This window comes from Pelobates fuscus, chromosome 3 (genome assembly GCF_036172605.1).
Source record: "Pelobates fuscus isolate aPelFus1 chromosome 3, aPelFus1.pri, whole genome shotgun sequence".
NCBI lineage: Eukaryota > Metazoa > Chordata > Amphibia > Anura > Pelobatidae > Pelobates > Pelobates fuscus.
Window position 1 is genome coordinate 406,716,416 of NC_086319.1, and position 15,242 is coordinate 406,731,657.

Here is a 15,242-nt window from a genome sequence, read left to right on the forward strand (position 1 = left end):
GGAATTCTTCAGCATATACATAATCCATAATACAGGGCAGTATTTTTATGTGCTGCCAATCAACATGATGAAATTATGTGTGACCAGGAAAACATGGTCTGTATGGCAACCCTAGGTAGATACAGTATGTGTAGTGGATAAAGCAACAGAGGGTAATTTGCTATTTTATGCCATGCAAAGTGTAATGTGTGTGTGTACCAAGAGGGTTGAGGGCCTTCTTATCTGTCCTTATTGTCAGACATATTGTGTCTGGAAATTGCTAGGAGTGCAATTCACCGTTTAGTAATTGTGACTCCATTTTTGCTATCTGGTGAAATAAAAGACAAACAACTTTCTTTTGAACAGCTTTCTTTTGAAGAGTCATAGCTAGAACAGTGGATAAAGAACCTAAAGAACCATGCTCTCTGTCTGTTCTTAGAATTTATGGACAAGATTTAGTAATCAATATATACTGTTGAATTTCTATTGAATTTCCACCAATCTATAACATCTTTTGCTATTTTATTATTTATTAGTATTTCTAGGCAAAATAAACCTAGAGAAAATGTAAATTTGAAGAATACTGATAATCCTAGAGACACCGTGAGGAATTATAATATATATGCATAGTAACATCACAACGGACCACACAACAAGAAGAAGAAATACAAGCAATGCATATTATAGATTGCTAGAAAACTTTTATACTCTTAATACTTTTTTTTATACACGTTAAAACTCATTTTGTTTTCGAAATATATCATTTAACTACACTTACTGTATGTGGGCATTATGCTCAAATGCAACTATTAATTTTACATTATCAGAGCTATTTATTGAAGTTAGAATCCAAAAAATAAAAAGTGAATATCAAATGTAAGTTCAAAATTTCTGAACCAGAACTATTCTCCAAATCTTAATTTTGACTATTTTGGACTTAAATTAAAAATTCACTTTAAATTCACTTCAAGATTCACTTTAGTGAATACGCCTGCATATTCCCTTTTCTGGAAGCTGTACTGTTAGGGATATCATCAGTATCCATCAATACCTACATCAATACCATTAATAACTACAAGCAGAGTATTTGACCATTTTTATTTATCTATTTTTTCCACCTGCTGTATGTGAAAAAATGTTTTTGCTTTTATATTAATATTTTCAGACCCTCTGTAAAATATTACAAGGCAAGGGATACTGTATACTGTCTAAACCTGGTCCTATCCCCCTACATTTATATAAAGAATAAATTAAAAGATGAAAAATAAAAGAAAATTGTTATATGCATACTTATGTTTAATACTTGTGTTTGTATAGAGAGCATTCTATACACAAAAGTGTTGTTTTATCATATGTTCATGTGCTAGATATGCAGCCCATGTTTGATATAAATGTTATATATATATATATATATATATATATATATATATATGTTATATGTCAATGTGATTAATAATACATAGGTGAATACTATATTTTCTCTCTTTACATTTCTCCCATTTGCAGACAAATTAGAATTAAAAAAAAAGGATTAGTTGTTTGTTAAAAATTCTAAATGTATTTAGATGTTTCATGACCATTTCATATCATTTAGTTACATATTATAATATTATAGAATCTCTAGCCTTTTTATCTTCTCTTGTGATTTAAGATTATCAAGCACATTTTTTGCTAATTTCCGTGCAATATTCCGTAAAATATTTGCAATTTACCTGCATTTTTTCAAAACAATTACAATTAGACGTGGGCATTGTGGAAAAATTTAGTTCCACTGAATTAATTTGTCTGAAAAAAAATAAACCATTTAGTTTAATATAGACTATTAATCATGTGGTGATACACCTCATTCAAATATATTGTTCATGCTAAAATATATGGGAAGATGATTTGTACAAACCAAAAATGAGTATAAATAGGTCAAACAGCGCACTGGAAAATGTAAATATTATATATTTGTCCTTCGGTATTCCATTTGGATCACAGATCAAGTGAGGGGAAAAAGATGAGAAGCGAAGAAATCTACATTTATATATTTTATATTTATAAAACATTTTTTATTGCTTCACGTTTTTCCCTACTGTTGGTCACTTCTCACTTGATATGTTAATAAAATCAACATTTAGTGACTGTCCCCTAACTGTAAATCATATTTTTCCCATCATTCATCTCTCTATGACACCACGAATGAAACTCTGAACAAAACAAATGAATATGCGAGAGTCATTGCGAGAATCGTTGGTTCTTCTATAAGTCCATATAGAACTTGGAAGCTACTGAATATGAAGAACTTGAATTCGAACAAATTGCTTTTCAGCCAAAAACAAACCCACACGTCTAATTAAATTACTATTGGAAACCAAGGGAAGATTAACGGGAGATATGATGATCTATCTTGTAATAAAATGAAAATACATTTACTTTTTGAAAACTGTGCTAGAAAAAAAAATTAACATAATTTTATTGAGAGATATAGAAATTTGCACTGGGCATGTTTAAAGCTCAAATGATTTTTTTATTAGCACACAGAATAGGCTTAACAAATATTTGACGAAAATATATTGGTAAGATCAATCAGCTGCTCTAATGATATCATTCAACCTCTCCATTAGTAATCAAATTGTTGGTACTAATATAGAATCCTGTATCAAAACTTACCATGGTCATGATCCATCTAAGCACGAATGCCATGGTGATGGACAATATCAGCTTAGGGAAGTTTAAGTGGAAGAAAACAAATTTCAACAGAAGTTGATTACAATTTAATCTCTAATTATCAGTTCCTTCAGTTAATGTTAAGATTTAGGTTTACTTTTATTTTTGTTGATTTTATGACCTTTTTATGACGTGTAATAATTAACAACTTAGGTTGTATATATCTGAGACTAACGACTAGTGGCTTAGAATTATTCAATAAAAGAACTTTAAAAAAAAATGCAGATTCCACAAGCAAATGTGTCGACCTTACTTTTTTAGAAACCATCACTCAGTTTTGCCTAATTTCCTCCCATTAGTATTACTCCTCTTTCCCTCCAGCACTTATTAATTTCCCTTTCCATGAATGTCTCTTCATATTCTAAATGTAATTAGTATTCTAAGTATAAAGTATGTTTCTCTACTTTTTCTTTTGCAACTGTTATTCGTTTGTATTTCGTTATCAATGCATTCCTCAATAAAAAGAGTCTGAAAAAAATGTAATCAGAAAAGACCACTTGTAAGGAGGCAAAATATAACTGGTTGTGATGTAACATGGAAAAAGTAAGAATTATGTAGACATTGAATACAATTATTAAATGTGTATGAATGTAATGAATTATTTTCCATAAGATGTATGCCTTCATAAAATAATAAAATATTATACATTTCTGCATTTCTCTGTGTGTGAGGGGGATGAGGGTGGGGGGGGGGGGGTGGGGGGGTCACTGTTTGCTGTTAAAACTTGCATTCAAATTGAGGAAAAATTAAGTCTAAAATGATGATAAACACCTTTACATTTTCCTAGATATTTGGTTGTATGAATTGTTTGATATTGTAAATGTACCTGCATTGGCACACTGGATATATAAATAAAATGCATGGATGGACAGATAGTACCCGGGTTTTTGTATGATCATTTTTGTTTGATTCTACCTTCTGATTAATTCGCACTATAATCTGAAATACTGTCGAGTCTATGCAATTACTGCTTGGTTACTCCAGAAAACGATCAGTGCTTACTCACAGCAAATTATTTAATGGATTAAATGTGCTTGGATGGAGTTTCCCAGTTGATTTAGAACTTCCAAAATAGTTACATATTCTGCAAAGTTGAAGCAAAATGAAAATATATGGCCAGGGCAGAAAGCAATGTGTTCTGATATCAGGGACTGTACGAAGCTTATATCTGTGTGCTTTTATAGATGTAATGCTTATCAGGGGACTGAAACACAGCATCACACATTCCAGTTGTGAAGATGATTTCATTCTCCAGAGAGTTTAATGTGTATATTAAACAGAAAGTTACACATTCTAGTGATTATTTAATTGATTAACCATTTCATGATGTGTGAGGATTACACAATATGTCCTATGCATTGTCTAAATAGCATGGAATTATTTACATCTAACAGGACACAGAAATAAATCCTGCGAAGTGCACCACGTGTGTAAAAGAAATCACATGTTGGTCTGTTAGTTCTTGTTTCCCTAAAGTTGTCATTCTTGTAGATTTACTATAAGCTCAATCTTCAACCTTCCCTAAGCAGGGCCAACTCTCTGTCAGAACTTTACACCCAGAGCATTATTAAGATGTGACGTCACAAAGTGGGCATTGATTGTGGTGTTACTTCAATCCCTACTCAAACAGGGCAAGGTAGGTTTTGCCAACAACCATCTGACAACACTTGTGACTTCATAAAAGATTAGCTTATTGTGTCTGCACAAGCTTATTGTGCCTGGAAGAATTGTAATCTTGGCTGAAGATTCTAATAGCTTTAATCAATACAATAATTTATTTTATTTCTTTCATTTATTTAATATTTACCAAAATCATAAAGCACAAAAATATTCTGCAGTGCTGTATAATTGTGTGTGTGGGGGGGTGGGGGGGGGGGGGTGGGGGGGGGAGGAGGGAAACAATACAATATACACAGACCAATACAAAATGGAAAGAGCGGATGTAGAGGAGAGGTAGTATAATCCACAGTATCTCCGCTGGGTAACAGGAACAGCATAAAATAATCCAGGTAAATAAATACAGCATACAATATTCCCGGTAGCGTTGTAAGAATACTTCCTTCCAAAGAACTAGACGACACATAGGCTGGGAGTCAACTGAGCTTTTAATCACAGGTCACAGTATTTATGGGATTCCCCATGCAAGGGGTTTCCCTACTGACATTACAGGGGTTGTACAGTAGGGGACTACATGGGGAACTTAACAACCTGGACATTTCTCCCATCATGAACTGCTGTACGAGAGGGATACTCCCACTAGAATATACAGTTAAGTGGATTATCCCTCCGTGCAGCAGAACCAATATTTCACATGAAAATGCATAACTTTTACATTGTTCACTTTATTTAAACGAATGGACGTTCGGTAGATAGCTGGGGTCTGAGCGCACATTTCGTGAAAGTACCGCTCAGATCCCAGCATAACTAACCGAACGCCGCACAAAACACACATTATTTTCAAGTTACATTCAAAGTACTGATTGACATTAGGGGAACAAACTACCGAAGGACCGGGGCTCCCGAACGGCTTTTCACGAACAGTGAATTTCAACACTGTTCGTGAAACAAACAAACTACCGAAGGGAGACCACACACAGGAGGTCGTGTGGCTCCCATTAAGGATTGCAACATTGTTGCAATCGGTAATTAGAGGGATTCAAGGTGGCCGCCATTCCGCTACCGACCACGCGGCGGTCGGCCATCTTGGATCCTTTGTTAGCCTAGCGGTATTTTGTCGTCGAGCGTCTGGAACTAAAATCGGCTACTCGACGGCACGAATACCGCTGGACTTCCAAGCCGTTAGGGAGCCCCGGTCCTTCGGTAAAGTGGTTCTCTACAGTCAATCGGTAGTTTGAAGGTAACTTGAATATAATACTTGTTTTGTGCGGCGTTTGGTTATTTATGCTGGGATCTGAGCGGTACTTTCACAAAATGTACGCTCAGACCCCAGCTATTTACCGAACGTCCATTCGTTTAAATGTGATGAATATTATAAAAGTTATGCATTTTAGTGTAAAATGCCGGTTCTGCTGCACGGAGGGATAATCCACTTAACTGTATATTTTAGTGGGAGTATCCCTCTTGTCCAGCAGTGCCTGATGTGAGAAATGTGCAGAATGCCCCTGTTATGTCAGTATGGAAACCCCTTGCATGGGGACTTGCATAAATACTGGAACTGTGAATAAAGACCTCAGTTGACTCCCAGCCTATGTGTCGTCTAGTTCTTGGGAATGAAGGATTCTTACAACGCTACCGGGATTATTGTCTGCTGTATTGATTTGCCTGGATTATTTTATGTTGTTTCTGTTACCCAGCGGGGATACTGTGGATTATACTACCTCTCCGCTACATACGTCAAGTTGTCTGGTTACAATTACATGTCTGTTAGTCCACCCATTGTACAGTGCTACGGAATGTGATGGCGCTATATAAATAAAATAATAATAATATTAGAGACCAAGCTATTATAATTATTGCATATCATGCAAGTCATTTTTTTCAAACACAATAAAAAGCAACAACATATACATTTAACTTAGCTGCGGAACTACCGCTGTTGCAGTCGGTGCAACTGCACCGGGACCCGCAAACTGAGGGGGTCCCTTAGGTGGCACTTAGGACCACCCGGTGGGAATTGCTAAAAATTGTCCTGGTCAGAGGTCACAGTCCTATAAAAGCGGGACCAGGCCCCCTTCACATCAGTGATACTGGAAGGAAGTGAGTACAGGTGGAAGGAAGTGAGTACAGGTCACTTTGTCTCAGTTACACCTACACGGGAGGGAGGAGAACTACAGGAGGAGGGAGAGGAGGCAGCACAAAATGAGGGGGAGAGAATCAGCTCCAGTCTCACACTTTGCATAGTATATTATTGTATATATAATAATAGTACATACTTTTCCGTTTGATTAAGTAATTCTCTGTATGTAAGAGTTTTTTTTTTCTATCTAGCCACATATGTAGCAATCTGCTTATATCTATGTACTTGAAGAGATTGATATAGATAAAGAAGCCTCATGTTCTGGAGTCTTACCCTTGAGACACAAGAATTCAAAAGATCTTTAGTGGGAATATAGATTATAGGTAACTTAACATAAGGTGGTTGTGGAACTTAACTAGGGAAGGTTCAGTCTCCAGGTGTACCTTTGTTAAAAAGATGATTAGCATGCAGTGGCCTCAAACTACTATTAAGCAAAGCGAGAATTGGTTTTAGGCATAAAAAATGCCTTTAGTAGAAGCAGAAAAAGTAAGGAGCTAATAAAGCTGTTTTTATTTATTCTAATCTAGACATGAATCATTGATGAGATTGCGGGTCAAATCACTGGGATGGAAGAATATATTAAACTAGACAGTCACCAGGGCAGAGAAGCTAACAAAAAACGCTATCGTTGATTGTTCAATGGCACCTGTGGTTTAGAAGGCACATTTGTAACCCACTCCAGCATCTTCAAATGCTGTAATAATAAGATCTAGAATTTGATAATAAGCTCTAAAATTTGAAAGACCAATGCATCCATTGTATTTAGGTGCTATAAGTTAAATTTGACTTAATAGCCTGTGTTTATTGGTTCACACATATTGCATTCAGCAGTTCTTAGAGATTTAAATAACTACTTATTAATGATTAAATACGGTTTTTCTGCATCAAATATAGAATTCTAGGAAATATGCATTTTTATTACATTGATGAGATTAAGCCAAGTGATTTATTGTTGTGTCCATTTGGTTAAAATGGTTGTTGGTTGATAGTATCAACAATTTAAAAATGTGTCTTGTATGGACTATCACGTATATCAACATACATTTCACATGGGCATTACACTCACCTGAAGTGAAAGTCCTGCTGTAGACAGTATGATTACAGATACTGATATGTTGATCTTAATTTTACTAAGTAAGCCAAATATTTCAAATTCACAAATGTGTCTGATGGATTCGGTTTTAATGTGTAGCGTTGTCATGAGCATTTCTTCTGTGAACAAATCTTGCATATTGAAATATTTTTTGTTATTAACTACATCAGAATTTAGGAGGGAAATAGGTCAGTAGACAGAGCACTGTTCTGGGTATTGACCTTAATTTGGAATTACTATAAAATAGTGGGGTGCTATAAAGAGGGTGCTATGAGTTCTTAAATTGCACAAATTCCATAATTAATAAATTACTGATTGACTGATACCATTTTAACATTAGCCCTTCAGAGCCTGGGGATGTTCCTATTGTACTAGCTTTACTCTTGTTGACTAAAAATGTGCATATATTTGCGATATTTGAGTCGAGGTACTGACTGCTCCCTGTTTAGCAGACATGTCCCTACCCACGGCATCACAGGTGGGGGCATGAGGTAGACATGAAGCCTCTTTATAGTTACATAGAGGATCATACTTGAAAACGAGAGAAATCTCAATGTATCCATCCTGGTAAAATATTTTATAAAAAAATAAATATCGATCCACATAGATATGATGCAGAGGGTTTCTTAACTATTTGGCCACAAGCTGCTAATTTTATAATTCACACTGTAATATCACAACAATTTGGTAATTCGCTTGAAATCTGTGCTTAACGTTTCCAGACTCTATTATTCCTATAGGAATCGGATGCGGAAAGCACAGATTTCACATCAGACAGTGAATGCATCCAGACAAATGTTGCAGATTTGGTTGAGTTATTGCCTATTTCCTAAAATGTAAGCACAACGTTCCAGGCCGTTAATGGATTCCAAATACCCAGTCAGGAGAGACGGAGAGATGGATAAAAAGCCCAATCGCTGCTGGAATAATATTAATAATTATGGTGTCTACTGGAATCTGTAGTGAGATGCATTCTGTTAGCAGGTAACCTGATACAGTTTTTTCTTGCATTTGGACAGACAAAGAAAATGTATGAATATATGTATCACTATTTTTTTAATGCAATGTCACTTATGGTTAAAACAACTGTTTCTGTAATACTATATCCTATGGGAAAGTATACAAACTGTTTTTAAATCATATGTATTACCAATGGAACCCGGGCTTAACGAAGGCTTCTTTTGGGGATGAAAGTGTTCCGGGTCCATATTTTGGTGGAATAAACTCTCTTTATTGATTATTACAAGACTGGTGTTTGAGGTATTGTATTAGTTATACTGTTTTCAAAGACATAAAGGAAATGTGGGACATTACACACAGCAATTACATATTATGAAATGCTGATTTCCATACTACAGTCCTTCCAGTGATTGGACCATTGGGATTTGCACATTATAACCTGTTTTTATTTATTTTTTTAAAAATAATGCAGGAATAATTCAATGGCTGCAGTTGCTGATTGGAATGCCTGTATAACACAGATTTATATAACTATATCTATTGTGCGTGAGGATAAAGGCCTCCTTTTAAAGTTGTTTGGGTAAGCTTTCCAAACTACTTAATATATTTGAATAAACTTTTAAAATGATTTTTTTTTAACATATTAAACTGTTTGTTCTTGGGTAGAACATTGGCTTAAAAACAGAGTACAAAGAGTTGTCGTTAATGGTAAATTTTCAAGCTGGACAGAGGTGGCAAGTGGTGTCCCTCAGGGGTCTGTTCTGGGACCCCTTCTATTTAACATGCAGAGGCGGGCTACAAAATTAATAAAAGGAATGGAACATATCAGCTATGAAGAAAGGTTAACAAATTTAAACCTATTAAGTTTTGAAACACGTTGCCTGAGAGGGGATATGATAACTTTATACAAATATATTCTGGGCCAAACCATTGTGTGGAAATCTAATCACAAACCGGACTTTACATAGGGCACGAGGTCATGCGTTTAGACTGGAAGAAAGAAGATTTCGTCTAAGGCAAAGGAAAGGTTTATTTACTGTAAGAACAATAAGGATTTGGAAATCTCTGCCTGAATAAGTGGTTTTATTAGAGTCCATACAGATGTTCAAACAGCTACTAGATGCATACTTGCAAAAACAGAATATTCAAGGATATCATCTTTCAACTTAGGGTAATACTGGCTTGATCCAAGGATAAATCTGACTGCCATTCTGGAAGTGCTTCAAACTGGTTTTTTTTGCTTTCTTTTGGATCAACAGCAAAAAACAAATGTGAGGAAGGCTGAACTTGATGGACGCAAGTCTCTTTTCAGCTATGTAACTATGTAACTATGAAAAGAATTTAATATATAAGCATATAACCACATTAAAAATCAAAATACAAGATTTTTTATATTTTTCATAATAATAAATCACTTAAAAAATATATTTTATAAAATATTAAATGATTTGAAAAGCTTATCCAACAATTAATTAATGCTTATTATGCTATGATTAGATGTAAAAATGTTATAATGTGATTTCATATCAGATATATTGAAAGGTTTATTTGGTGTTTTTAGGAAGTCAGGGCTTTTCTTGTTTGCTTATGATCATATTGTTCACTTCCTTACCACTTTTGTCCTACACCGAACAACTTGGTAAATGCTACTCTCATCTCATTATTTCTCAGACTATATATGATAGGATTTAACAAAGGAGTGAGTGTAATATATAGAAGAGTTTGAACTTTGGTAACATTATTTAAGCCATTATTCTCTGGTACCATATACAGAGCAATCTGTGTCCCATAGTATATGCAGACCACAGTAAGGTGAGAGCTGCAGGTGAAAAAGGCTTTTTGTCTTCCAGTGGTCGTGGAAATCTTGAGAATAGTGATGAAGATGCAGACATATGTTCCTACAACAAAAGCCATGGGAAAAAATGTCACAGGTCCCCCCAAAATCAGTTCTTGTAGCTTAATGGAAGAGATATCCGAGCATGACAGTTTTGTCAGTGGGACAGTGTCACAGAAAAAATGGTCAATGACATTGTTACCACAAAATTGCAACTGGCTAAGTTGAATGGCAATACTCATGGTAAAAAGACAAGCCAACAGCCAAGACCCAGTGACCAACTGAATACAGAGCTTGCCATTCATTATGGTGATATAACGCAAAGGATTGGAAATAGCCAAATAGCGGTCGTAAGACATCACGGTCAAGATAAAGCTCTGCGATACAACAGAGGATCCAAAGAAATGAAGTTGTGTGATACATCCCATAAACGTTATCCTCTCTCTCTGTTTCAGAAGCATGGATAAAATATTAGGTATAATCATGGTCGTGAAAATAATGTCAGACAATGATAAATTAGCCAGAAAGTAATACATGGGAGAACTGAGATTATGGCCAACAGACACTAATAAAATGATAAGCAGATTGCCAGACAATATGGAAATGTAAATCACCAAGAAGAGAATAAAAAGGGGAATCTTGAGATAAGGAACATTCTGGAATCCAACAAACCAGAATTCAGTGACAACAGTCTGATTCTTTAAATCCATTGTCATAGTAACTGTAACGGATCCACTGGCACCCCGACTGGGTACCTCTGTTGAAAGATGCTCCTAGCGCTTCCAGAGGACTCCAAGCACTCCACCAGACACCATAAGCACCGCAGGCTGCAGCTATCTCCCTTCAGAACGAAGCAGGAACAAGCTCTTACAAGAGCTCAGTGATTATAGCAAGGGAATATGCCTAGCATAGCAATCCCTTGTAGCAGATTCCCCCAATAAGAGACAGGACTCAAGTTGAGGGTAAAAATAGAACTCTCTGGCTGCTAGCTTGCAGCCCTTTTTATTAGGTGCTCCCATGAAGGGGAGGGACACACACAGTAACGTACATTAACCAATCACACAATAGTTACATCCCACACATAGCCCTCCCCTCTACCTGTAAACTAATTATCTGTACACACAGGAAAATACAATTATCATAGGTAGGGAAAATACAGTTTTTACACAACATTCATAACTCCCAAAATATACATCACATTCGCATAAAAATACATATTCACAATCAATCCATTCGGGGGAACAACATACTCAAAAATCATACGAATTGGAGCAGGGGTTCAAAAGTTAGTACAAATGTGCATTTGACCTTCTGGAAGCATGGTTTTTCCAGCTCAAACTAGTTCCACAGAATCCTCTATCCTGGAGACAATGGAGAAGCTGATTTAATTATATCCAGGGACAAACACAGCCTCCATTAAGCACATGTTACCACCAAAAGACATAAAAATACATAACTCCTGTTATACTAAACAGAACCCCCACATTCAACCCATCCCCAGATGGCTTGGATCTGAGCGCTCAACATATCCAAACAGAGCTCAGATGCCACAAACACAGTTCAAACGCCATGGGGTTTAAGTTTCGTATGGGCTGATGAGAGGGCCCATAATCCTGGGGCAGCCCAATAACCCACAGTATGCCCAAATACCGTGCATAAAGGGCCAAATCGCCCAGGGACCGTAGTCACAGGGTAAGAGGCGGGCAAGCAGCCCCCTCCAAAACACAGTGGCGAAGTGGCTTTCGCTACAGTAACATTTAAATCTTGATATCTAATGCAATGTAAATTGTAAAATTCAAGTCAAGTTCAGTGGCTTCTTATACCTAAAAAAATATTTGTTTGTGTTAAACAAACAATCTGAGCAAAATGATAAGACTGAATAACTACAGATTCTGGTCCCAAATCATATAGTTAGAACTAGTTACTGTATACATTTTACAATACAGCATGGTCTTTAGATGAAGGAAAGCATCGACAGTGAACAATGAAATTACCATCAGAAATCCAAGAAAGGTTACTGGGAGATACAATAGTTTTCTCAATGTATTTAATAACATCTCAATATTTGCCTTGATGGAAATTTAAATTGCAAATGTTTTTTTACAGCATGTGCTCATTTCAAAGTTCAATTAGTAATATGTCAAAATAGCTTGGCTATGTAGTTAGAATTCGTATTTGAGTTGTTCAAAAATACCGGCCAAGATACCAGTGAGTGCAAAAAGTTGTAATCCCTTTTTTTATGCATTCAGAGAAATTTGCAAGCTATTAAGAATTTATCAACTTTTAATACATTATTTTGATTGCACATTGTTTCCAAATCGTGGCTATAGCTGAGATGGAAAATGTGTACACATGAGATATTTTGGTTTTCAATTCACTAGTGTTCAGAGATCTGTGGATAATCCCTAGTACTTGCAATGGGCTCATCCTGATAATAACAAACACACATATATATATATATGTGTTTTTTCCTACCTCAGTTAATTCAGTATATAAATCATAACCCAAACACCAGATTTGTTGATTTAAACATGCATCCGTTTGCTGGAGCTTATTCTGCTGATGGAAGGCATCAAGGTAACTAGTTGATTCTGATTTATTTCTTCCAAATTAAGTGTTGTCTTCCAACGGATCTCAAGTCCATCCACACCACGTGATGTCCTTCTGAGGATGATTGTGTGCATGTATTGATTTAGATTGTGAAAGAGACATAAACTGATTAGTTAGTGACATGTTAATGCTAGCACGAGGGATTCTCTCTTTTTCCTTATATATTCCTTTATAATAAGGGAAAATATGAGAAAATCTAAGAACGTCTTTTTCCTTATAACAGCACTAGTAAATTGTGACCTATGTATCTGGATGAATATTGATTATTTGATAAAATTTACTGAAAATTATTTCTTCTATCTGACATTATGCTGGAGAGTCACCAGAAATATTATACCTGATGAGTAATTTTCCTAAACAGTCTAAAAACAAATCTACTGCTTTGGGGGTTTAGATGTTTTTGGTTCACAAATGGTTTCTATATCTAACTATTGACACAGGTCTTTATAAATATATTAATATTCTACTAGATTGCTAAATGAAAATCGCTTTGCCATTGTAAAGCCTATGAAGATTTTACAGCCATAAGTAACTTATCTCACACCATGGACCTAGCAATACTTTCAAAGACAGATAGAATCCTTACAGAATTGGATCAAAGCAGATAGCTCTCCACAAACCTGCCCAAAACATGCTCCATTTCGGAATAATTTTCAAATCCATTTTAACTTCTGCTTCGAAGAAATCTTACTTAAATTAGATGGTTATATGTTTAGTGCAAATGTTACCAACAATTTCTGTTTTTATAACAGTCATTTTTCTTAGTATTGATTAAAATAAATCTATATTCTCATTTGTATTGGACTGGGTCAAAGATAATTGGCTTAAAAAAATCTACAAATATTAAGAAGGTGTTGTATTAAAAACTGTTTAAATTTAAAATCACTATTCGCCTCTACCTTTGTCTTGAGGAACTATTATGGTAAACTCAAATTACTTTAAAACCCAAACTTACCAGTCTTCTATTTTACAGATTACCCCGTACTCCATCCTTCAATCCCCCTTCTTTTTCTGTATGACTTTCCTTCCATCAATGTCTAGAAAGTGCATTTTTTTTCTGTTCTTTAATATAAATGTGACATGATGTGCCCTTCTCTGGAACTTCAGTGAACTAGCAACCAACACAGGTTTGTATAATTAACCCCTTAAGGACCAAACTTCGGGAACAAAAAGGAATCATGACATGTCACACATGTTATGTGTCCTTAAGGGGTTAATAATGCATTATCTAATAAAACAGCATAAAATAAAAGTGGCCATTTTCAGAAACTAAAATGAAAATCAGAACCTTACGAAAGTCTATCTTACATTTTGGCTTGTTACATAAACAGGACAAAAACAGTTTGACATGATCTGTACATGATCTGTACATTTATTTTATTTATTTTATTTATTGCTGCTATTTAGAAAAGCGCCAACAGATTCCGCAGCGCTGTACAATTTGTGGAGAACGTACAATGTACACAGACAAATACAAGAGGTATGCTCCTGGTGACATTCCCATGATGGATGTCTTTCAAAATTCTACACGTTTGTATTTTGCTGGAACTCTTGTTTTTGTAAAATTTACAATATTAGAATACAACATTACAGCTTGAATTATGACGTGAAACATCTATATTGTATTGTTTCATTTCCAAAAATCAATTGTTTGTGTATTGTTTCATTTCCCAAAAAAATGTTCGTTTCGCCGCGAACACGCTATTGTTCGCTGGCGAAATGTTCGCGAACGGTTCGGCGGTTCATTTCCAAAAATCAATATAACTCGAATACACATAGAGCTTTTCAAGTTAAAAATAATAGATTTTAATGTATATCTCCAGCTGCACATGCACTTTACAGTATAAATACATTGTGTACTTAAATAATATTGACAGACAGACAGAGAGTGAACAGGCAGACAGGAAGTAAACAGAGGAACTGTATTAGCCATCCAATAACAATAAAAGACAAATATAATAATTGAACAAACAGTAAGAAAAACAAAATTGCTCCATAATTTAAAATGTTTAAATATGAACCACTATATAGTGGTTTATCGTTTCATGAAAATGATGTTTTTTTATTATACCCTCTAATAAATAGTACTTACGTGTTTGGATTAAACACGCTATGAATAAGAATAGTATAAATCCAGCTGAATAAAATGACCACTCTGACTCCACATAATATGCTAGTCAAATAATGAGCGTTAGTCTTCACTCTCACTAAATTCTTTAAGCATTCAGTGTTCTTGGACGGCTGTTTCCTAGTTATTTCATAACTTCTGATGAAACATTTTTTTTATTACTTTTTTT

General features: G+C 35.2%; 1 protein-coding gene across 1 annotated transcript; it reads right to left on the reverse strand.

Moving 5' to 3' along the window:
* Positions 1 to 10,109: 10,109 nt before the first annotated feature.
* On the reverse strand, positions 10,110 to 11,045 carry LOC134601969 (olfactory receptor 5G3-like). The gene has a single exon (XM_063446475.1). It carries the CDS (start codon positions 11,043 to 11,045, stop codon positions 10,110 to 10,112), a length of 936 nt encoding a protein of 311 aa, XP_063302545.1.
* Positions 11,046 to 15,242: the final 4,197 nt, after the last annotated feature.

Bases quoted from the DNA above. Each gene is read 5' to 3' on its own strand.
- LOC134601969 (XM_063446475.1), bottom strand. From the start codon at position 11,045: ATGGATTTAAAGAATCAGACTGTTGTCACTGAATTCTGGTTTGTTGGA.